This window comes from Delphinapterus leucas, chromosome 2, assembly GCF_059928025.1.
Source record: "Delphinapterus leucas isolate spDelLeu-1000000601 "Yukka" chromosome 2, BTC_Dleu_Yukka2, whole genome shotgun sequence".
NCBI lineage: Eukaryota > Metazoa > Chordata > Mammalia > Artiodactyla > Monodontidae > Delphinapterus > Delphinapterus leucas.
In genome coordinates this window covers 97,985,878-98,007,947 of record NC_143130.1, presented here as the reverse complement: position 1 = coordinate 98,007,947, position 22,070 = coordinate 97,985,878, and the positions used below count along the sequence as shown (strand labels likewise).

Below are 22,070 nucleotides of genomic sequence, written 5' to 3'. Positions count from 1 at the left end.
AGGACAGTCACAGTGGCTCCCCAGCCCCTAGTGGAGGCCCTGGCTTGATCATCCCAAATCACCCCCTCCCTGCCACGCCCAGGCTGGACCCATCCTTGGATGGGGCTGGGCCACTGGGGACAGAGAGACAAGTCAGCTGGGCCCCTCTGAGCGCTCGGAATGTGCCTGCCACATAGCTCCCGACACAGACCCCCTCCCCTAGGGGCTCGTGGAGGGCACTGGGAGGTGGTCTTTTTCTGCCTCGGACTGAGGAAGAAAAGGCCACGGGGGCAGCTCTCCAGCAGCCCAGACTTCGAAGTGGGCAGAGAGGCCCGGCTGAGTCCTCCAACTCTCTGGGGGAGTCAGATGGGGGGCCTGAGGGGGTTCCCTCCCCAGTTCTGTCTACCGGCTTCCAGAATCCCCTACTCTGGGCTTCTGAATCAGAAGGGCTGTTTTGACCCTGAATATCAGGCTTCCCCTCCTCCAGGGCATCCCTACCGGGGAGGGAGGTTTCCAGTCCCTCTCCCACCCCCACCCTCAGCAAACCACAAAAGCTCCACAAGTCTTCTGTTGGTTACAGGTCAGGAGCCAGGTCAGACTGTCCCTCCCTCTAAATCTGATTCTCCACTCCCTAACTAGAGACAGCCAAGCTCCTGGGGGACGGGGAGAGGGAGCCCAGGGGGAGGGACATGTGTCCTGAGGTTGGACTTGAGGAATGTTCAGACCAACTCACCAGGCAGAGGGGGAAGGGGCCAGTCTAGACCACTAGGCCAATTAAAAGCAGCCAGCCAGGAGGAACCTCTCTTCCTCTTGGGGCTATTCTACCTCCTGGGTTCTGGGGGGAGGGGAAGGAGAGCCGTTGTACATCTTGCCCTGGCTGGCTTAGGATAGTGAATTAGTTCCTGGCTTCACAGGAGATGGAGGCAGTGCAGTCAGATGACCCTCCACCCGGCCCCAGGCGCGACGTTCAGCTGAGCTTCTCAAACTCTGGGCTCAGTTCTCAGCACAGGCCACAGGACATCCCAGCCAGGCCCGGCAAGGTCTCTGAAGCTGATGGCTTTGCCTCGGCACCAAGGCCTGGACCATTTACTTGCTCTCTCACTCAGCTCACGTGGAAAGTCTGCGGAGAGTAGATAAAAGTGGCTGGTAGAAATAATCCTGGTTTTCTTGTGTGTGCCACTCAGAGATACACCAGCAGCCTGCCCATCACAGCCTTGGTCCAGGAGAGGGAAAAACAACACATGTCCTATGCGCGTCAAAAAATGGTGTGGAGACACACAGGGAAGGCTGGATTTCACAATGGTCAGCGTGTCCCAGCGCCAGTCTTCATGCCTGTTCCCTGGGTTCCTTCTTGTAAGCAGGAACCTATCTTCTTAGCAGACAAACCATGGTACACGCCCTGAGAATATAATTCTGTCCAAGAATAGGTAATACCTCCAGAACATGCAAGCAGAACAAAACCAAGGCTTATGCAGTTTGAAGTCCCTCTCCGAGCCGCTGTGAGCCCATAGGGCACCTTTGTGCAAATTAGGAAAGGCACCCCTTCCTGTAAGCAGACACAGCCCTACACTAGGGCATACAGCTTAGTGAGCAGAGCACGGGCTGGATTCTAGCTTCCATTACCTTCCTCTGCAGGTGGCCTTGTGCAGTGAACAACCTGCCTGACCGTACATCAGGAAGATCAACGTGTCCTTCGACGGTAACAAAGACTTCCTCGCTGCAGAATTAGAGGAGCTTGGGCTCGTTCAGGTTTGAGAGTCTACTCAGGACTCCTCCAATTTCCTTGGGTAGCCCTGGGGTCTTCTCTGCCCAGGGAAGCCATCTTTTCCTTGGGCCTTACTTCACCGTTAGCACCAATGTTAACTTTTCTCACATATGCAAAAATGATAATTTAATTTCTAGGTTAACAGATTCCCTGTGTCTTTTCAGATTCCCTGTGTCTGCTCTCAGAGCTGCCAGACTGGCTGCTTTAAATTCTCTCCATTAGTGCCACAGCAGGGAGAGAAGGGAAGAAGTTCAGAGGCATCTGTGATCCTGCTGAGTTCCAGAGCAGGCCTTTCTGGCCTAGCTGGAAGCTGAAGGAAGACAGGAAGTGTGTACCCAGCTTTGACAGTTCCGCACTCTAACCAATGTCTGTTACTCTAAAAGACACATTTCAGCTGACAAAGCCGCTGTGCTGGCTTCTTCCTGTATCCCACTAGGTGTGAGAAAGGAATGGGGATAAAAGGGAGGAGGTATGTGGTTTCCAAGGAAACCAAGGGGTCTGGGTTCCTCAAGGCTGACTCTTAGAGGTGGGATGGGCGCCTCGTTTCCCAGAGCCACCGCAATGCAATCCTGTCCCTTCCGGTGCTAGAGTGCTGCTACGGGGGGTGGGACGCCGTCTGTTGGCTGGGTCTTTCAAAACAAGAGCTGACTAAGGCACAAGCTGCTGGCTACAGCACACTGACTGGCTACTTGGCTCATCCATGGTTGACACTCAGACAGTCCCAGGCAGCCAGAGGGGGCAGTGGTTCTGCACCTCAGGACCAATCCTGGGGCTTCCGAGTAGGACCAAGTCAGACATGAGGCCTACCCAGAAGTTTGGTTCATTTTTGCGGCACATTTGAGGGGTCCATGGAGAAACCCAACCCTCCCTGAGGTCTGCTGGAGATGACAGGGGCTGGGCAAGAATCCCTGAGCCCTTGGGGTGGGCAATGGCTGGGCCCAAGGAGAACCCAGACATGGAGCTGGCTGACCGACCAAGTGAAGTTGCCACACGCAGCTGGGAAGGCCCCGTCTGAGGCCCTGGTGGGTTAAAGCAGTGTGACCCGTCGGATCTGGGCCCCATCCACAGTGGAAGGCTGATAGGTTTGGTGGAACCAGGAGTCTAATCCAGTCTCCTATTTCTTAAATAAGTTCCTGTGGGAAAACTACAGTCCACTCGCCGGAGCACATCACTACCTGGTTGTCTTCAACCACTGACGACCGAAGGATCTACTTGTCCGAGCCCTTGGGAGGTCCCACATCACAGACACACCAGCCTCTACTTCAACAGTGTTTGACAAAGGGCCCCATTCCTGGTTGAGGCCCTGAACTGGGAAAGAGGTCCCGTTTGGGTATGTCTTATGTACACAGAGAGAAATTTTTAAAATAAAAACACAAAACAACAACGACTTCACAAGACACAGTGTCCGTCCTCGCCGATGTCCTTCCGTGGTGCCCCATGTGAAGAGGGCAGCCCAGCCTCACCTGGGACCCGCCCCATTCCTGTTCTCGTCTCCATTCAAAGCGAGGTTGTGCAGAAAGAGGAGGATCTGCCACCACACGCGATTTCGGTTCTGCTGGTGCTGAAAGGAAAACAAAACAAAACAACGTGACTCCTAAACGCAGCCTTAGGCGACTCCTTATCATTTCCAATCAAAGTTCAGATCCACACGTCTTGGGGCGGCACTTTAATGCCATCAGGACAGCAAACTGGGGGAGTTGGGGGAGGGACGAGAGAAGTGGCGATGAGGGGGAGAGAGTTGAGTTCTCCAAATACAACTGCAGTGTGAGCGTTAAAAAGAAAAGACCAGGCTCTTTATGCACGGTGCACAAGAGGATTAAACTTTTTCCCCTGCTTGCAGGATTTTCCAAACTTTAGCCAAGTGCTGCTTTTAATCAGATTGGCTCCTGAGCCCCGCAAACCTCAGCTGCATGAACAACAAACTTTCTTCAGAAAGAAAGAGAAGAAGTGCCCCCCTCTCTCCCCCAACTCCAAAGTAACACAGAAAACAAGGGGGAAAAGCGGGGGAGCCTCCATCTGCAAGTGATTTGACACTGTGAAGGTCAAAGGGTTAATCTTCCATTTAAACCACACTGCTGAGGCAGCAAAAATCTGATTTCATCCAGTGCAAACACGCACACACACAGACACACACACACACTTGTGCGCCCGCCCTCTCTCCCTTCCCAGCATCTCCAGCTCCGTGCTGCCCTTTTTATAGCTGCTCTTGACAGTAAGCCATAAATAATCCCTCTTGGAGCGCTTTCCTACTGACTGGAGCCAATTAAACGTTAAGCAAGAACATACTTGAAAACAAAACAAAAACAAAGAATGCACACTACTCTCTGGAGGTTATCCCAGGTCCTACTGTCAGGCAGAGAAGCTGGGGGCAAAGGTCAGTGGTCAGTGGCTCACAGGATTGTGGCTGGTGCCCCGCCCACACAGGTACCATTTCCCAGGGGCCAGCAGAGGTCCGAAGGGCAGTGAGGGGTGCTGGAAGAGGCGGTCTTTGTTCCCTCTTTATCTGCCAGGGCAGGAGGACTAGGCTGGGGCCCTCTCCACGGGGTTCTCAGTGGACAGGGGAATAAGAACCTAGTGTGCAAAAAAGGAGCCAGCACAGAGGCTGGACTTGGATTGCCGCAGTGGCCCAGGCAGCAAGCACGCTTATGTGAAGTGTGTGTGTGTATGTGTGTGTGCACGCGCGCGCACGTATGTAGGGGACCTGGAGCCCCTGCTGTCTTTAACTACAGCCCAGGCCCCCACCAGGCAACTCCTAGTCAGAGGAGAAGAGGCTAGAGCAAGTCAGTGGCAGAGCTGGAAATTGAGCCCAGGGCTCCTGGATTCCCAGAGCTTTGCAGGGACGTCTCGCCCTGGCCTCCCTGACCTGTCCCCAGGCAACTGTGCAGGAACCTCGCTGGGTTCCCTGTCACCCTGCCTGAGGCCACAAAGAGAGGAGAGATGTCAACTGAGGCTGACCTCAGGGCCCTGTCAGGTATTGCCCCCACCCCATACCTGTAGCAATAGCATTCCTCTTTCCCCTGCAGAAGGGAAGACTGGAAAACAACCCAGAAAGTGGGAGGCACGGCTCCTGCTTGGAGGGGAAGGGAAATCGGGGTGTGCCACAGCGGAGGCCTGGCAGACTGCGACTGGGGAGACGGATGGCTTCCTCATGTTTTGTAAACAAAGACAAGTAAAAAGAGGACACACACCCGGCTTAACAAAATCTGGTTAGGGTAAAGCAGCATGAAAATGGACTCAGCTGCAAACCTGAAGGCTCAGGCCTGCCTGCAGCAGCTGGGCACAGCACCCCCTCCTTCTGCTTCCCCTCCCCAGCTGCTACCCAGGACAGGTGCAAAGGTCATAGGGTGGAATACGAGGAAAATCCAGGAAAAGACTGGTCTCTGGGGAGGCCGGTCTGCTGTAATTCCGAGGCTCCTCGGGTGACTGTTTGAAAAGGCCAAGTAACAATAACAACCATGATCCTAACAGTAACTGTAAATTGAGTGTGTCAGGTTCTGTGTTTTACATCCTTGCTTCTCAAAATGTGGTCCACGGACCAGCAGCTTCAGCATCAGCTGGGAGCTTATTAGAAATGTAGACCTACTGAATCAGAATGCACATTTTTAACAAGATGCCCAGGTGACTTTAAGACACATTAGAGTATGAGAAGGACTGGTCTATAAACATTAAGCCCCTTTGGTCCTCTCAACAACCCTATGACGCAGGTATGTATTATCATGCCCATTTTACAGATGAGATCATTCAAAGAGTTAGGTAAGTTGGCCACATAGCTAGTAAGTGGCAGGGACTGGGCTAAATCCAGACCCCCTGGCCCTAGGGCAATGTCCTTACCCATTACTACTATGCTCCAAGCGCCACCATATACCTTTCTTTACACCCAAGCAGACCCTCCATCCTCCCCTTCTCTAAATCGTCTCAAAACAGCTCAAGGGCCAAGGAAGGGAGATCACAACTCGATCATTTGGGGCCTGGACCAATCCCATCCCTGTATGCTTCAGTTTCTCCCCACATTCCCCTCATGGAGGCCACCTGCTGCCTGGGTAACTTCCTGGGCCCTGAGGTCTCTGGGGATGAGGCAAGGAAGCATCCTTACTCCAATCATTGTGGGTGCTGGGGAACCTAGACGCAGTTGTGGGCCAGACAGTGCTGTCAGACTGGAAGGCTGAGGTCTTGCTGGGAGACACAGACAGGCCTAGGTGCACACAGGCCCAGCCTCAGGAAGGACCTAGGTTCTGTGCCTCCGCCTGGGATAGGCCTCTGGGCTCCTGAATCATCCAGGAAGGCACTCTGGGCAGTGGGTGGCTCCCCGGGCCAGGAATCAGAGGACCTGGTAGGCTGGGGTCTCTCACCAGCCTGGCTCTCCTTATAGGTGAAGTGCAATTGTGGTATTAGATCAGTGGTTCCCACACCCGACTGCATCACAGAATCTACTGAGGTGCTATTGTAAATACAGAGTCCCCAGGTCCCACCCAGACCAACTGGGGCAGAATCTTCAGGGAAGGGGCCCAGGAATTTGTGTATTGAACATGCTCCCTGAGTGACAGTTTTTAAAAATCAGAAGTAGCATGTATTGTCTATTTTAGTCATAAAAGTAATGTAGAAAAATTGGAAAATACAAGAAATTAGAGAGGAGAAAATAAAATCACTCATGATCCTATAGCCTAGAAGAAAACATTTCATGATTTGGTATTTTCTTTAGTCTCTTTCCCTCCCTCCCACCAAAGTAATGACTTGGCCAACCCGGAGGTAAATCCTGCCCAGGTGCTTCTGAGGCAGCCAGGCCACAGAGAGGCATTTGGAAACCACTCAGGTGCTTTCCAACCCTAAGGTTTGGTGATTCGGAGTTGGTCATCCACAGTTACCTTGAGGACTGTAACTCAGAGCTCCAACAACTGAATCCGGTCATCCTGGCGGAGGGTCTGGGTGGGCCTGGAGAACAGGCTGCCTAGTACAGGGTCAAGCTGGCTGCCTTGGCAGCCGTGCGACCAGCAAGAACAGGGCCTGGGAAACCATCTACTGCCCCAGCAACCCTTTCTGTGAGCACAAGCAATGCCACACATACCCCAGTCAGCCTTCTCCTGCCACAGGGCAGCCCCCAGAAGGCCCTTTTTTGAAAGGAAACCAAATTGCCACATAGCAAGAGAATCAAAGAATGCCTTGATTTTTGAGGATCAACAATAAATAAAATATTTTTTAAAAAATTAAACAAAAGTGCCTGACTGGAAAGGAAAGAAAAAGGTCTTGAAGGGAGGCCAGGGAGAGAAACAGTTAAGAAGAAAGGAAATCAACATTCACCGAACAGGACGAGGTACACAAAGACACCGAAACACCAGAGCACATGGATCCTTCCAGGAGAGGGTGTGGGGGAGAAGGGGAGAAGGAAGGGGGAGCCAGGAACGGGTACGCTTGGCCTCTGACTCTCAGGGACCTGGCACAGCACCCAGTGCATAGACTGAGATCAGGGGGTACAAACCCCTGGCGCAAGGCTCAGCTCTCCCAGGCTGGCTTGGGACCCCTCAAAGTTTGGGAACCTGCAAAGAATGGGGGTTCCCAGAATGCATGGCCAGGGTAACCTCAGGGGTAGGAGACTGGGGTTCAGGAGATAGGAAGCTGATGGGAATTTAAGCTTACACCAGAGCTCTCAAATTCAGAGCCGAGACGGTAGGACCAAGACGTGGAAGGAAAGAATAGAGCTGAACGCCCCAAGGGAAGGGGCACTAACGTGGTGGATAAAAAATATTCTCTTCAGTTAGGAGAGCACAACCAGGCATGAGAGATCTAGGGTTCTTCCTTCAGTCCCACTTTCCTTCTGTGGTCAGGGGATGGAGGCAGTCAGTTGACAAGTGTCTGAGTCACTCCCCCTGTGCACAAGGCACTGTAACTGAACACCTGGATCATTCGTCCTGGATAACAGGGAACACGTAGGGCACATAGTAGGTATTCAACAAGCACGCTGGACTGACTATAGAAAAGTCAGCCTTGCAAGATAACCCACTTGTCTGAAGCCAGGAACAACTGATGTCTGGCCAGGTCTAAAGATGTACTTGATGTGATAGGATCAGCCTCTTGCCTAGAGAGGCCCAACTAGTAAAAGGCTTTTTTTTTTTTTTTTTTTTTAAAGAGCTGGCTGTGGTGTCTGACAAGGTTGGATTACACAAATCAAACTCTGTTTCATCCCACATGGCCTCTGCCCTAAGCACAAAGAGTGTTCCCTGCCCTCCCCGGATAAGAATCTCCCTCTGTCTCTCCCCCTTCGGACCCAATTCACACCCTCTGGGGACTCTGTGTGCCACCAGTGTACCAGATGCTCCGGCAAGAGCTAATTCACCCCCAAAGAATTCGAGGAAGGAGCAAAGCTACACTGTAGCCCTGATTTAAAAGAAACTAACACACAAAATGCAAATTTACCAAACAGATAGCAACTTATATCGCATATTTAAAATGCTTTCCTATTGTCTCTTTTGCTCCTCGCAAAGGTCTGGGACATAGGAAGGGCAGGTATTATTTTCAATCCCATTTTACAGATGGGGAAGCAAAGGTTCAGAAAAGTTACCCCAAGCAAGTTAGTTGGGAGAGGGTGATTCAAACCCCTGACTTCTGACTCCAGAGCTATGTTCTTTCACTAAAATATTAGTGTGTTTATTCACATTATGAAAATGGTATTAACTGTTCAAAGAGAATCCCCACCTAACTGCTCCCCTAGTATGTTTAAAGAAATTGTTTCCAGGGCTTCCCTGGTGGCGCAGTGGTTGAGAGTCCACCTGCCGATGCAAGGGACACGGGTTCGTGCCCCGGTCCGGGAGGATCCCACATGCCGCGGAGCGGCTGGGCCCGTGAGCCATGGCCGCTGTGCCTGCGCGTCCGGAGCCTGTGCTCCGCAACGGGAGAGGCCACAACAGTGAGAGGCCCGCGTACCGCAAAAAAAAAGAAAAAAAAAAGAAAGAAATTGTTTCCAGATCATTATTTAGTAAGGATACTGTGGACCAGAAAAAAAATAAACCTTTCAGAGGCAGAGCTAACTGAAGATCAAACAGAAATGAAGCTAAAACTGGCCTGAAATGATAACTTCAGATCATTTTCTGAAACCATGCTCAGTTTCCTTAAAATGCAGAGTTGTATCTACCCTGCTTTACAGGGAGTTACACTTCCTGTAAAGTGCCGTTTTCCTACCTCACCTCTTCCCTTTCCCCCATCAACTCTAAACCCGCCACAGCGAGGCTGAAGGACAAAGCCTTGCTGTTGAGAACAGGAATACAGAGCTAAGGAAGACTTCAGCAAAATTCCACATGAAAGAAGCTGGGAAGATGTTTGTTTGATTCAGCAAACTTTTATCAGGTACCCAACTGAGCTAAGAGTTATGAAGCACAAAAACGAGCAAGCTGTAAGGCTTGTCCTCGATTATTTTACAGTCTGAAGGGGGGAAAAGCAAGAATGCAGATCTCAGTTTTACAGGAGGCAGAGCCAGCGTCGGGCAGCAAGTGGGAGCTCCATCAGATTCTCACCTTCTGGGCTGCGCTTGCTGAGGAGCAGGGGTGTGTAATGGGGAGACCATTGTTTTAGGATCAATCAGATCTGCATGGCTCCCAGCTCAGCCACTTACCGTATAACATGGGCATGTTATCCCACTTCTCTGAGCCCCAGCTTCCAATAAAATGGGGATAATGGGGTCTCGAAGTACAAGGTTGCTGTGATGATTAAGTGAGAAAAGTATATGTAAAGCATCGAGGCGGTGGCTGCCCTAGGCAGCTCCCCACTCCCTGGTGAGGACAAGGGAAACCTGGGCCCTACTGCACTTTGCTGAGCAGTTCCCTCAACACCCTCAGCTCAAAGAACCCGCCCCAGGAGCGCTATCTTCTAGGCAGGCTCATGATGTCCTGAGGAAATCCCTGAGTTTGCACTGTGAGATGGGCCATGGCAGCCAGAGGCAGCCGGGCTCAGAATTCCAGGCTGCCAAGCTGGGCAAGGGATTCTGAGACCCACGGGGCAGTCCCTTGGGCCCCGTTGGCCCACTGTCCCAGAATGCTTTTGACATAGACACCTGAGGAATGAGCAACGTGGCAAAACAGAAAAGGAAAAATAATCCTCCTTGACAAGAGCTTCCTCAGCCCAGCCAGCAGCGCTAACAGGAGGTTGAAGCCACCAGCTGCCACCACAGAAACACCAATCACTTCTCCCAGGAAGAAAGGGCAGCCTGGGGCTGGCTGAGTCGAAGACAGGAGGGCTTCCTCTAACATAGGTGGAAGCCACCGGCTTCAGCCACTGGGGGTGCGGGGATAGGGTTGTGTTTGCCACCCATATCCCCAGAGCCATGGGCTGCACCTCCATGGCCTGGAGGTGGGAAGGACTGAGGCCCTTACCCAGCTTCCCCCAGGTGGGTCTGTCTCCCCCAGTCTGAGAACAGACTAATGGGCAACTTCTTAAGAACTCAGGGGGGAAGAGGGGTATGTGTGCTCTGGTCAAAAGTGAGGAAGAGGGCTTCCCTGGTGGCGCAGTGGTTGAGAGTCCACCTGCCGATGCAGGGGACACGGGTTTGAGCCCCGGTCCGGGAGGATCCCACATGCCGCGGAGCGGCTGGGCCCGTGAGCCATGGCCGCTGGGCCTGCGCGACCAGAGCCCGTGCTCCGCAATGGGAGAGGCCACAACAGTGAGAGGCCCGTGTACCGCAAAAAAAAAAAAAAGTGAGGGAGAGAGGGGACTGAGGAGGGGGCTGGTCTGTTGTGGGTCTACAGGACGTAGACCCCCCATGGCCCCAACTCCCAACTTGGGGCCTTTGCAGCTGGCTGTTCTCGTCCCACCCAGGACCAGTCCCTGGACAGGACAAGCAAGCTGAGCACAGAAGGCCGGACCCTCCTCCTCACTGTGCACACCGGCTCTTCTTGTACTGGTCATGGAACATGCCCTCTTGGTTGCCAGACTTGGATTAAAAGGCAAACAAGATGTTCTTCTTTATCCCTCTTTTCTAGAACCTCCCCCAAAGTCCTCCCTCCCATCACCACCCCCTCCAAGAAAAAAAAAAAAAAAACCAAAGCCAACCCCATCCCCATGGCTTGCCTTGGTGGGGAGGGAATGAACTGTCCGGAACTACAAGGCCCTTCTCCTGGAAGAGAGAGCAGTCAGGTGCAGGGTTGTGTGGAGAACTCAGCTCTACTCAGCCACGCTGATGACTCAGAAGCTAAATATAGTGAGCGATATAAACAGAGCCAGCCACAGAGCAAACACAGGGCCCCCAAGCCCTGGCCCTGGCTCTCACGCACAGCGCTCTCCACAGCCCCTCCCCAAGCCTCACTCTTCCCCAGGCAATGTCCGAGGGGGACCTTCCACTCCGGGGACAACGGCTGGCTCCATAGGGACCCTTCTCACTCTAGGGAGAATCTCTGGGGCTCCCGCCCAGGGCTGTCCCATCTAGAGCCTGAACAACTTTATTAGCTATAGTCTGAGCTCCAGAAAACCACTCACCAACAAGGAGAGCATCCCAAAGGGTCAGGAAGTAGTTAGGAGCTCCCTGAACAAAGGATCTAGGCTGCTGGCAGAGAGGCCACTAGTTAATAAACCATGTAAACACCACCTTGGGTACAACTTCCAAAAGAGCTCCCAAAGAACAAAATCCTAAGATCATCTTTTAACCCATTTTCAAGTGTTAAACTGTCCACGCATTAATAGTTATACATATTACAATTTCCAAAGGGCTTTCACATCAACTCCACAAGATAAGTATGAGAAATCGAGGCTCGGAGAAGTTAAATGACTTGCCTGTGAACACAGAACCCATAAGTGACAGAGCTGGGATTTGAACTCGAATTTGTCTCTAAGTCCAGGATCCTTTCTGTGATATTGCAACTAAAGATGGTTTCAACTGAGTGGCTGAAAGTTTTCTCAGATGCCATTTTCCAGAAAGTCTAATTACTATTCAGGGAATTTCCAAATCTGATTGTTCTGAATGGAGCCACTCCTGGTCCAAGTGAAAAAGCCACTTCCAACACGAAGAATTCCAATAATCCTGTAGCTTTACTCACACAACTGTCTACAGTAGCCACTTTTTCCTTTTTTCTTTTTTTTTTTAGGATTCTTGGCTTCTTAACATTGCCCGGAAATATCCCACAACTTTCAAGATGGTGCCATTGGGACAGGAGACTCTCCTAAGGGGATGGGACACCAGCTTCTGTCCACTCTTCGGCTCATGGTGGAGGAGACCACGGCAGGTGGAATGGAGAGAAGCTGGGACTCACCTTCTGGCCAGAGCATCCCTTGAGCTCAGGGAGGAAGCAAACCTGTACTGCCATCTTCCCTGTAGAAGCCGGGCAAACAAGAAACACCAGGGCACTCTCACAGAGCCAAGGTCAAGGTAGGCCACCATCAGCAGACCACCAGAGGTCACCTGCTATGGCTGGGCAGCTCACAGAAGATCAAGGAGGAGAATCTTTCACTCCTGACCCAGGCAGAGGAAGTTGGGGGTGTGTGACCAGGTTTGGAAAGGCTTTTACCTCCATTCACTCTGCTTCAAAGTCTCTTGCTGCTTTGCAGACCCAAAGCGCTGACAGCAAGCACCTCACTGGCACTGATCTTCTGCTTCCAATTCCTTGCCCAGAGAAACCACCCTAAACAGGTGGCTGACCTGAACTTGGGTAGCCAGGCTAGGGCTCCATCCAGCAAGCTCCTTGAGAAACATGCTGGGAGGGCTTATGGCCCACAAAAACCAGCACCAGGGGGAATTTGGTGCACGTTGCATCTAGAGTCACGCTGATGCACTCATTTTGCCATAAAGCCATCCTACAACACACTACCATTATCACACCCTTCCCTGTGCTCCACATCTCCCAGGGAGAAGGCTTCCTCTCGTACAGAAAAAGAGTAACTGAGGTCCCTAACCAGGGACAAAAGGCAGGAGTTCACATTCCCTACAGGAGTCGGGAGCCCGTGGCCATGGTCTGGCCCTGGGACACCAATCCCAGACCTGAGGAGAGAGGAGATGGCCAGGCTCCTTCAACCTTCTTACTACTGCCTTTTGGGTTGTCTTTCTTGGTTATTTAAACTTAGCCCACAGTGATGGAGATTGACCACTATTCTCCTAGGAGAAATGTACAAGGCCAAGACCCACAAGTGAACAGCTCTGACGCTGATTTCTCTGGACAGGGTAGGTAGAAGGGAGCTCACAGGAGGCAGCTCTGCTCAGGGACCAGCTGGACAGGTGGGGTGGGAAATGCACTGTGAACTGGCAAGAACAAATGTGGGAGACAATCAGGATTATAGAGAGAAAGAAGAAAACAAGCATTAAAGAATACCTACTGTGTGCCTGGAACTCTCGTAGGTATTTTCTCACTGAATCTTCACGATCAGATTCTCTGGCATTAGGTCTAATTTACAGAAGAGGGAACAGGCTCTGCCAGAGACTTCCCGGTGGCTAGTAGGTAGCAGAGCTGGCATTCAAACCTGGGCCTTCTGACTTTGTATCTGAAGCCTAGAGACTTAACCCTAAATTACTTCCATCCCAGTGCCTCAGTCTCCTTGTCTGCAAAGATGAGGGGAAGGAATAGGGAAAGAAGATGAAGGATAAGAATGTAAGAGTGACAACAGTATTGTGTAGATACGAAATATTTAGACATTAGTTTATATCATAATCAAGTTCAGAAATGACTCATTTCTTAAAACTAGCTGCTAAAAGGTCCTACACGTGCCAGCTCTCCATCTGCCCACAGCCATTACCCCAGCCCTTCCCACAGGATGAGCTCCTAGGGAAGTGAGCAGGGACAGCAGGGAGGAGGGGGCTAAAAGCAAGAAGACTCCAGTGGACAAAAAGCCTGGCTCTTTGCAATGGAAAGTTTGGGGAAACCAGCTCTTGGCTAGAAAGGCCTCGTTGGCCAGCCTCCTGCCACTGCACGGTAGGAGTAGGTAGCTGGCAGGATGGTGAGGGGCCCAGGGAAGTCAGGAACCAGTAGGAGGTGAGGTGCAGAGCAGGGGAGACTCTCCTCCAGTTCTCCACTGCCTCTGCCCCTCCTCCTCCCCAGCTGGAAGGCTCTGGCTAAGAGGACAGCACCTTGTATGGAGTTGAACCAGGCCTTCAAAGAGACAGCCCTGGATGGGGGTCAATGATGGCAAGCAGCAAAGAACACCGTCAGACCTGGGATCAGGGCCAGTTTCTCCTGTGCGGAACTGAGTCAGGAAGAAAGGGCCCTGGGCTGAGTTCTGGTCCTGTGCCAGGGCCCAGCTGGGCAAGGGAGGCCTCTCAGCCTGCTCCCAAGCCCACAGGGGCTCACCCGTGGATGGCTGAACATTCTGGAAAAGAACTGTTGAGAGAGATCAGGGCTATTGGAAACGCAGAAAACTGCCTCCCAGATAGTTCTCCAGATGAGCCTGGGAGACCCACAGTCACCGTGTCCTCTATCAGCTGCAGCCCTGGGACCGGAAGCTGCGAGCTCAGGCCAACCACAGGCCTACACAACCAGGGCAGAGTGAATGGACAGGAAGAAGGCCAAGAGGCAGAAATCAAGAATCAAGAGTGCATCCACACATGGACTGAAGGGGAAACTCTAAGCCAAGTCTCCACAGAAAAATCAAAGGAGCGAATAGGGGCTAGAGCTTGGAGCCAGAGGAGGTGGCTAGGCTGCCTTATTATCTAAGCATAGGGCCACCCTCCCTTCCTGAGGGCCTGGGAGAGCCACCAGGACCAGGTATAGCCCCAAGTTTCCCTAAGAACCCCTTGGCAGGGGCACTCACCATATCTAACCCCAGATGGCCTGTTCTCAGGAAATCCAAAGTCAATTTCTCTTCCCCCTGGTGCTGGCCAAGTCAAACCTTCTATTACCAATAGCTGTCCTCTGGTCACCTGAAGTTCCCCATCTAACCTCAGGGTCTGCCCAATCATGGTGGATTATTTATTCTCTTGATTTCCTGATATACAGTCAGATATAGACTTACACATGCGCGCACGCACACACACACAGCTGACTGGGCCACGGACACTGTCCCATAGGTAGCGAATGTGTTCACTTCCAGGTGGTGTGCCTTCGCTTCAGCACTGGTTGTACTAGCAGGGTTCCAGCCCCAGGCTCCTCTCCCCACCTTGGCAGCCATCCAGAAAGTCAGCCCAGAGAGGAAGGGTTAAGTGCCCGGGGGCGGCCCAGACAGCGGCTGCAGAGCAGGGCAGCCTCCAGCCCATGGCACGTAGGGCTCCTCCAGCACGAGCCCGCCAGCCGCCGCCTTTGTTGATGGGCTCTGCCGCATGCTCCACTGACACGCGATGCTCCGCCCTGGCGGGGCTGGTGCCAGGCTGCCGGCCAAGCGCCCGGCCGAGCGCCCGGCCGCTGGTCTGGAGAGACTCTCTGAGGTACACACACACCAGAGTCCCAGGCCCCGGTTCCCAGGCAGAGACAATGAGAAGCGGCCTCCCCAGCTGGAAAGTGTCAGGTTACAACCGGTTCCACCACTTTCCCCAACTCAGGCCCATCCCCTGCCTTGGTTACCCGCTTTACACTGCACCGCAGCCAGGCACCCCCCGACTGTCCAGTCTTCCTCAGCACCCTGAAAATCTTCCCCTTAGGTCTGTAAGAAACCATCTCCCACCCCTGGCCTCAAGAAGAGAGAGTCTGTCAATCAAGGCTGCAGAAAGCTATCCCATCCCCTGGGAGGGATTGTAGCATCTCCCTGGAGCCTGAGCTGAGAGTGGGCAGATAAACAACTTGTATCTCAGAGGTGAGGGCAAGAGTGCTCATCCAGCCAGGCCCATCCAGTCCACGAGAATCACAATAGCATGAGGCCAAAACTCTGGGACCTTATCCTTGGGGCCTGGCAGAGACAGAGCTGCTGAGGCAGGCCCCAGCCCCCCAGCCCCAGCAGATGCACACACACCACCACCCCCGCCAAAAGTCCCCCATGCCTACTTGCTGCATATGAAGCCGATGGAACTGGTCTGCAATGCGCTGAAGTTTTCGGGCAATCTGTACCTCTGCTCGATGCTGCCACTGCCCTTCAGCGGGCTGCTCACCAAGGGGCAAGCCTGCAGGGAAACCGGCAGGGAGGGGGAGCCGGTAGCCGGCATTGCCTGCAAAGACAGAGGGCCCACATCTCAGCATGCTTCACAGCTGCCCCATCCTCCCCATGCCTGCCACTCCTGGCCGAGACCTGGGGCCAAGGGTAGACCCTAGTGTGGGAAAGGAGAGGAACTTAGTCTGCCTTTAGCAGGGCACTCTGCCAAACGTGGACAGCCTGACTTGTTTGCCACCCAAGAGTGTGAAAGCTGCTGTTGGAGAAGAGAAGGGAATGGTCCCAGCCTTGCCTTCAGTCCTCCATTCACCAGCAGTGCCATGGCAAAGGTAATAGGTGTGGGTGAACTTGCCAACCTTCTGTCCTTATTTACCCAGCTACGCTTGACCACAGTTTATTATTTATTACCCTCATATAGTAGTAGCAGGCTGAAGCTCTTCTCTGGAAAAGCACTGGAGGCAGCTCTCCAGAGTTCCTGGGTTGAACAAAGCAAGGGGACAGAGAACGAGAAAGGCAAAAAAGTATCTTCGCTTTTTAGTGCAGCAGAGGAAAGCTGGTCTCAGGCCCTGAAGCTCTGGGCAGTGACACAAAAAAATACGGAGAGAGGACTCCTCTGAGCCACAGGTTAGCCAAGTTCCTTTCTGGAGGCAGTCCCAGGCCAGACCTCTAGACCTGCGCTCCTCACTTACCAAGAGCTGCCACTAGGGGCGCCCGCCGGCCTACTCTCGTCTTTCCCTCTTCCCCGCCTGCCTTATCTATCTTCTCAGACTCCTGCCAGAACTACTTTGCCAGAATTGTCCTATAGGGCAGCTCCCTCTGGGAATAACTGCAGCGTCTCCTCAATCTGCTCCGTCAGACACAGCAAGATAGCCTCCAAACCTCGGCCCTCTCTCCAGAAGCTTTGTGCTAAATGAAGAAAACAGACTGAGTGTCTAACCCTGCCCTTTTGCCAGAGGAAGGCAGATTGCTCATAAAACCAACCACTGAAGCCCACAAATGAAGGGGTCTTGTCTGATTGAGCCTTGGAAACAGCCCCTTTGCTGGCACTGAGCCCAGGCAGGCCCAACCTCTTTCTCCAGTTCCCCTTCCAAGCACAGAAAGTCCCAAGTGACAGCTGGGGGCCACCTTCTGCCTTCAAGAACCTACCCTCCCAGAACAGGCTGGGTTTTTCCCTTCAGTGTTAACAGTGAGTCACAGACCCCCAGCCTTCCCCACGCAGCGTTAGCCACTTTACAGAAGGTACATCACTATCACCACACAAAGGGCTGGGCCACACAACAGGCCACAGGATGTAAAGGCCGAGACCCAGGTACCCTTCTTCCAACCCAAGGAGACACCATGGACCCAAAGATCCTTCCAGAAAGGGACAAAAGAGCAGAAAGAATGGCAAGGCAATCTGCCCTGCTTGGGGCCTGAGGAGCACAGGTGAGGAGCAGTAACAAGCAGAGAAGCAGCAGGTGAGAGTTGAAGAATCGATAGCCCTTGCTGCTCAATTTGGGGAAGGAAATAGCAAAGCACAGGTTTGGGGAGGGAAAGTCCCCTCTTTTCCCCCAGTCTCTAAGGGAGGAGTCCTGAGGCTAAGAGCACTCACCATAAAAGAGTCGCTGGGGTTCCTCAGTCACCCCACAAGGCAGCATGACACCCTGGCTTGGGGAGGCTGGACTGAGAGTCTGGGTAGCCTTGTCTTCCTGGCTGGTGGGTCGAAGCCCAGGGCCACAGCAGTGCGTGAGAGGGAAGAGCTGCAGACGGCTGAGGGGGCAGTCCAGCTGGCTCTGGGCAAACAGGTCAGCAGAGAGCAAGCTCCCAGGCTGGGTCCCCGGCTCCCCATCCTCTGGCTGGAACACATCATCCTCCAGCTCCTCCACACACTGGGGTGGCTCCATCTCCCCTGTTAGGGTGCAATGCAGGCATCCGGGAGGCTGCCCCCACCCAGGCTATACCTGGAAGGACTCCCCTCCCCTTCCTTCTCTCCTGCTCCCCCTTCTTATGTGGAGAAGTGGGGTCAGGTACTGATGACAGACCAACCCTAGAGCTAAAGCACTGCCAAGGGTGACACTGCCCCCTCATGTGGGCTGCCTCGCAGTTCTGAGACTCTCCACGCTTCTTCCCTGGGCCCACTCAGAACCACCTTCCCTCCCCTCGGCCTCTCCTTCTAACCCAGGCTGGTCACGGTCATGCAGTTTGACCGCTATTGACTCTGAGCCATAGAGGGGTATGATCGGCTGCTACAAGCACGCAGGGTACCTGGAGAAATGTCAACAAGACTAGGCTCTATGAGTAGCTGTGGGAGGGCAGAGGGCGCTGTGACTGGCTGTACACACAGTGCTCACAACACACACACACACTCACTCACCGGCCTGAGGAGTAACCACCAAACTCTCATCTCACTCTGAGCTGAGCTCCGGGCTCAGCAGCAAAAATCAAAAGCCAGCAGTCCTAGGGTGGCCAGGTTCCCTCCAAGCCTGCTAAGCCCTACCCAAGACCCTAGTCTCCACCCCCTGCTTGCTCAACACAACAAACAGGCTGAACGATGTGGTAAGAGTGTGTCCTGGGAGAGAGAGCGGAGAAAAACCCAGGTTAGTCATTGCAGCTGCCCTGTCAGCAGGGTACAGCTGTCTGCCCACCACAGCTTAGCCTAGAGGGGAGGTCCAGCATCCAGTAAAGCGGCCAGCCTACCCCAGCTCAGTCTACTCACTAGTCTCCACAACTTCACATCTTCCCCCACAGCCTACCACTCCTGCCAGCGCTGAACCTGAGATTGGTACAACCTGCCTCACAGAAGGAAGTGAAATTTAGCCCTCTGTCCGTGACCTCACTCGCTGCCTAAACTCCTTAGGTTGTTGACATGAGTTTCTTGCTGAGAAAGAAGTTCCACTTGCTCCACCCGATGGCTCTTGGAAGTCTGAGCGTGGAGCCAGGCAGCATCTTGAGCTCCCAAGCCAACCCCTTATACACACACCAGGAACCCCTTAGGGTCCCTGAGGCAGCCAGAAAAGCAACCACCTGAATGGTTAAGGATACAGAGAGACAGTGTTTGTCATTGCCAGAGTCAATTAGAGGTCCCCTGGGAATTCTGTCTCCCAGTCTCTCGCCTTTGAAGAACAAGCCAAATGGTCTGTGGGTTGGTAAAGTATTTAAGGAAGCTCAGTTAAATTCAGAAATCTTGGCTTTCTCAAATGCGAGCTCTCTCTGAAGTGCTTGCTTCAACCCTCCCTCCATCCCATCCTGTCCTTGAGCTATCTATGGTCCCTATCCTGCCCTCTTCCCTGGACAGCGAGGAGATGCCCGCTTGGATGGCAAAACAGGCACATGGTATTCTTTGGACAGTGTTTCCCAAAGGGGAGTGAGAGAACTACACTTTATCAGTACCAGGAAACAAGGTTTCCCGCTGAAAGGGCCAAGTGCTGTCCCGCCAGTCACCTGGCAGGGGCTCCCCTCCTGCCCTTCCACCTCCTCTCTGCAAGTTGGCAATCCCAACCTAAGATGGGGCCCTCCAAAGCCAATCACAGTCAGGAGTCATTGTCTTGGGTTTTCCTTTGAAGCCTATCACCTCCCCCACCCGCTCCCAGCAAAGCCCCAAATTCCACCCTTGCCTGGACTGGACAGTGGGGGAGGTGCAGCCAGAGGGTGTGGCTCTGCAAGCCTGAGGGGGACCCTTCCCACTATCCACAGGAACTGCAGGTGGCTCTTCTGCAGGTGGGAGCCTCTGGACAGGTGCTGGACAAGGTCAAGTGTAAACTGAGATACAGTAAAGAGACCTTCTTCTCCCCTTCCCCTGAGCTGAAGAGGTGGTGTGCAAACCGGCAGGAGAAGGGCACTTCCTAAGTGCCCTACCAGGGAAGTCTTTATTCCTAGCAAGGGGATCTAAAGCCTGCTGGAGCCGTCCCAGCCCTTAAGGACTCTAACAGGGATGCTGAACTCAGACTCCTTCTCCTAGGAGAAGCAGTAGCTAGACATTCTGAACCTCGACGAGGGCTAAAATCTGGGAACGCACACATACACATACACACACACACACACACACACACACACACACAACACACAGCAGACCTGGGTGACTCCAGGAGAGAATCTCGGCCTCCGAGTCGTGATGCCAGGGCTCCGCGCCAGGGTCCAGCGTGATGAGCACTCGGGGGCTTGGCGCCCAAACTCAGTTGGGAAGGAGGGAAAAAGCGCGGCTGTTAAGGAGAGGAGCCTTCAGACTCCGCAGGGATGCGGGACGTCCCACAACTCCCTGCCCTACCCCAAAGTCAGATCCAGAGGCCGGGCCATTCTCGAGCGCCCAGGTCTGCTCAGCAGTGCACCGCAGGTTCCCCTGCCCACCTGGACCCAACTCCTTGGAGTCTCAAATGCTACTACCCCCACGTTCCTTCGTGGAGCAGCGCACTTAGATGTGGGTTTTGTACCCCGTTCCCATACCCCAGCGCCCCAGTCCATGGTCACTCTAGACGCCCGCAGCCCAACCCTTCCCGGGCCCCCACGCGCAGCGCGATCCTCTCCCCACTTCCCCAAGGAGGTGCGATCCAACACCGCCCGGCCCCCTGCCGCCCGGGCGCTCACCGGGCTGCGGCGGAAGGCGGGAGGCGGGAGGCGGGAGGCGCAGGCAGGGGCGGCGGCGGCGGCAGGCGGGCTAGCGCGGGTGGAGGCCACTCTGCACCGCGCGGTATTGTTTCCAAAATACGCCCGCTCGGGGCATCCCGCAAACAGCTGATGAGGCCCCGCCTCTGGCGCGTCACACCGACGGCTGGCCAATGGCGAGTGGAACCCCAAGTCCCGGGCTGGGCGGCTGCCAGGGACGGTCACGAATGTACGAACCTTCCCTTGGAAACACTGCAAGGGGCCGAGCCAAATTCCGACCTCCTCCAGAAACGCAATTGGAGCGCCGTCGCCCACGCAGGTTCGGTTCCTAAAGCCGGCTCGGGAAGCACTCGAGAGCCCTTGAGTCCTCCCTATTAGGAGGGAGACAGGGGGCGCCAAAGTGACTTTTGTCTTCTCTTTCAAGGGGCCGAATAATTTTGGCGCGTCCAGAAAGGGAGTGGAAGAGGAGGAAGCGGGGAGAGGCAAAGCATCCTCCTGGCTGCTGGGCAGGTCAGAAGAAAACTCCAGCCCCAAAGCTGTAGGAAGGTTGAGAACACGTGTGTCTGACATTGTTATCGAGTAACATTCAGATCAAACACATCCGAAGGGACCCTCATGTCCTCTTCTTGACTGGGCGTGGATAGTCAACATTAACATCTGGCCGAGGAGAGGAGAGATCAAGAATGCAGGGGCTGCTTGGGCAGTTGACACGCGTCCTGTTCATGGCAGCACCCAGAGATGGTTCTGGGGCTGCAAGGAAAGCAGCGTGTCCTGCAGACCGCAAACTATCGGCAAGGGAGTCTCTGGGCTATTTCATAAACATTTATTGAGCACCTACATTGTGCCAGCTACTGGGCTAGGTGCCAAAAACCTGGTGCCTGCCCTCAGGGAGCATATAACTTACCTAGAGAAGTAGACCGGAAAATAATGGAAGGCAACATGAAATGCGTTAATGCCAGGGATAATGGCTGCTGGGAATGCAGAAAAATTCAGAATGCAGACTGGGGAAGGTTTCAGGGAGGTGGCTTTTGACTTGGACCTCGAAGGATGGGGCAATTTTTCAATCAGGAAAGCCAGATCAAATAGCCAAGACCTAGCTTGAGCAGAATAAAGAGCTGAACTGGAAAACTTGTCCAGGGAGCAAGGGCAGGCTGGAGGACAGGATCATTGGGTACACACTCGGATTGAGGAAGGGTGGGCATGGGCAGGGAGGTTCAGATCAGATTACAGAAGTGTCCCTGGAATGGCAGGCTGGGAAGTCTGCATTTTATTCCGGAGGCAAAGGGGAGACAGCAAAGATTTTATAGATGACTCACTTGACCAAGCCTGGACTTGAGGAAAGATAAACAAAGAGACCAGAAATCAGTGAGAGGGAGCAGTCCCTGCAACAGATTAGGTGATCAATGATGGGACCTGACCCAGGGGACAGTGGGGACTGGCAGTGCTCTGACCACCAAGATGCTCTTTCTGGGTTGTAAACTCAGATAGATTTAAGCTAAGTGGAGCTGGAACTCTTAGCTCAGTGGAGTCTGAAGTCTCCTTGTACCTTTTTCCTACCAATTCTTTCCCTAGCTCCCTCGAAGGGTACCTGAAAGAGAGTGGACAAGGCATGAGGGCTGTGGTTGCTAGAATAGGAAAAATTGTCCCCAAAAGGATGGAGAAGAGGGAAAAGGGGGAAAGTCAAGCTGGGCCATCAGCCCAGTCCCCAAAGAAGTTGACAGATGTCCAGAAAGAGGTGCCGGAGCAGCTTCCCTGGTGGCGCAGTGGTTGG

General features: G+C 53.5%; 1 protein-coding gene across 2 annotated transcripts; it reads right to left on the bottom strand.

Moving 5' to 3' along the window:
- Positions 1 to 3,084: 3,084 nt before the first annotated feature.
- Positions 3,085 to 21,837, bottom strand: BMF (Bcl2 modifying factor). 2 transcript variants are annotated; one of them, XM_022587500.2, is made up of 4 exons: positions 19,772 to 20,211; positions 17,313 to 17,609; positions 15,619 to 15,779; positions 3,085 to 3,305 (listed from the first exon to the last, which is right to left on the bottom strand). In XM_022587500.2, exons 2-4 carry the CDS (start codon positions 17,602 to 17,604, stop codon positions 3,204 to 3,206), a joined length of 555 nt encoding a protein of 184 aa, XP_022443208.2. In that variant the 5' UTR covers positions 17,605 to 17,609; positions 19,772 to 20,211; the 3' UTR covers positions 3,085 to 3,203. The 2 variants fall into 2 exon arrangements, 1 of the variants encoding a protein (XP_022443208.2); XR_016392128.1 differs by lacking the exon at positions 17,313 to 17,609 and adding an exon at positions 20,282 to 21,837 and having other exon boundaries at positions 3,191 to 3,305; positions 19,772 to 19,899.
- Positions 21,838 to 22,070: the final 233 nt, after the last annotated feature.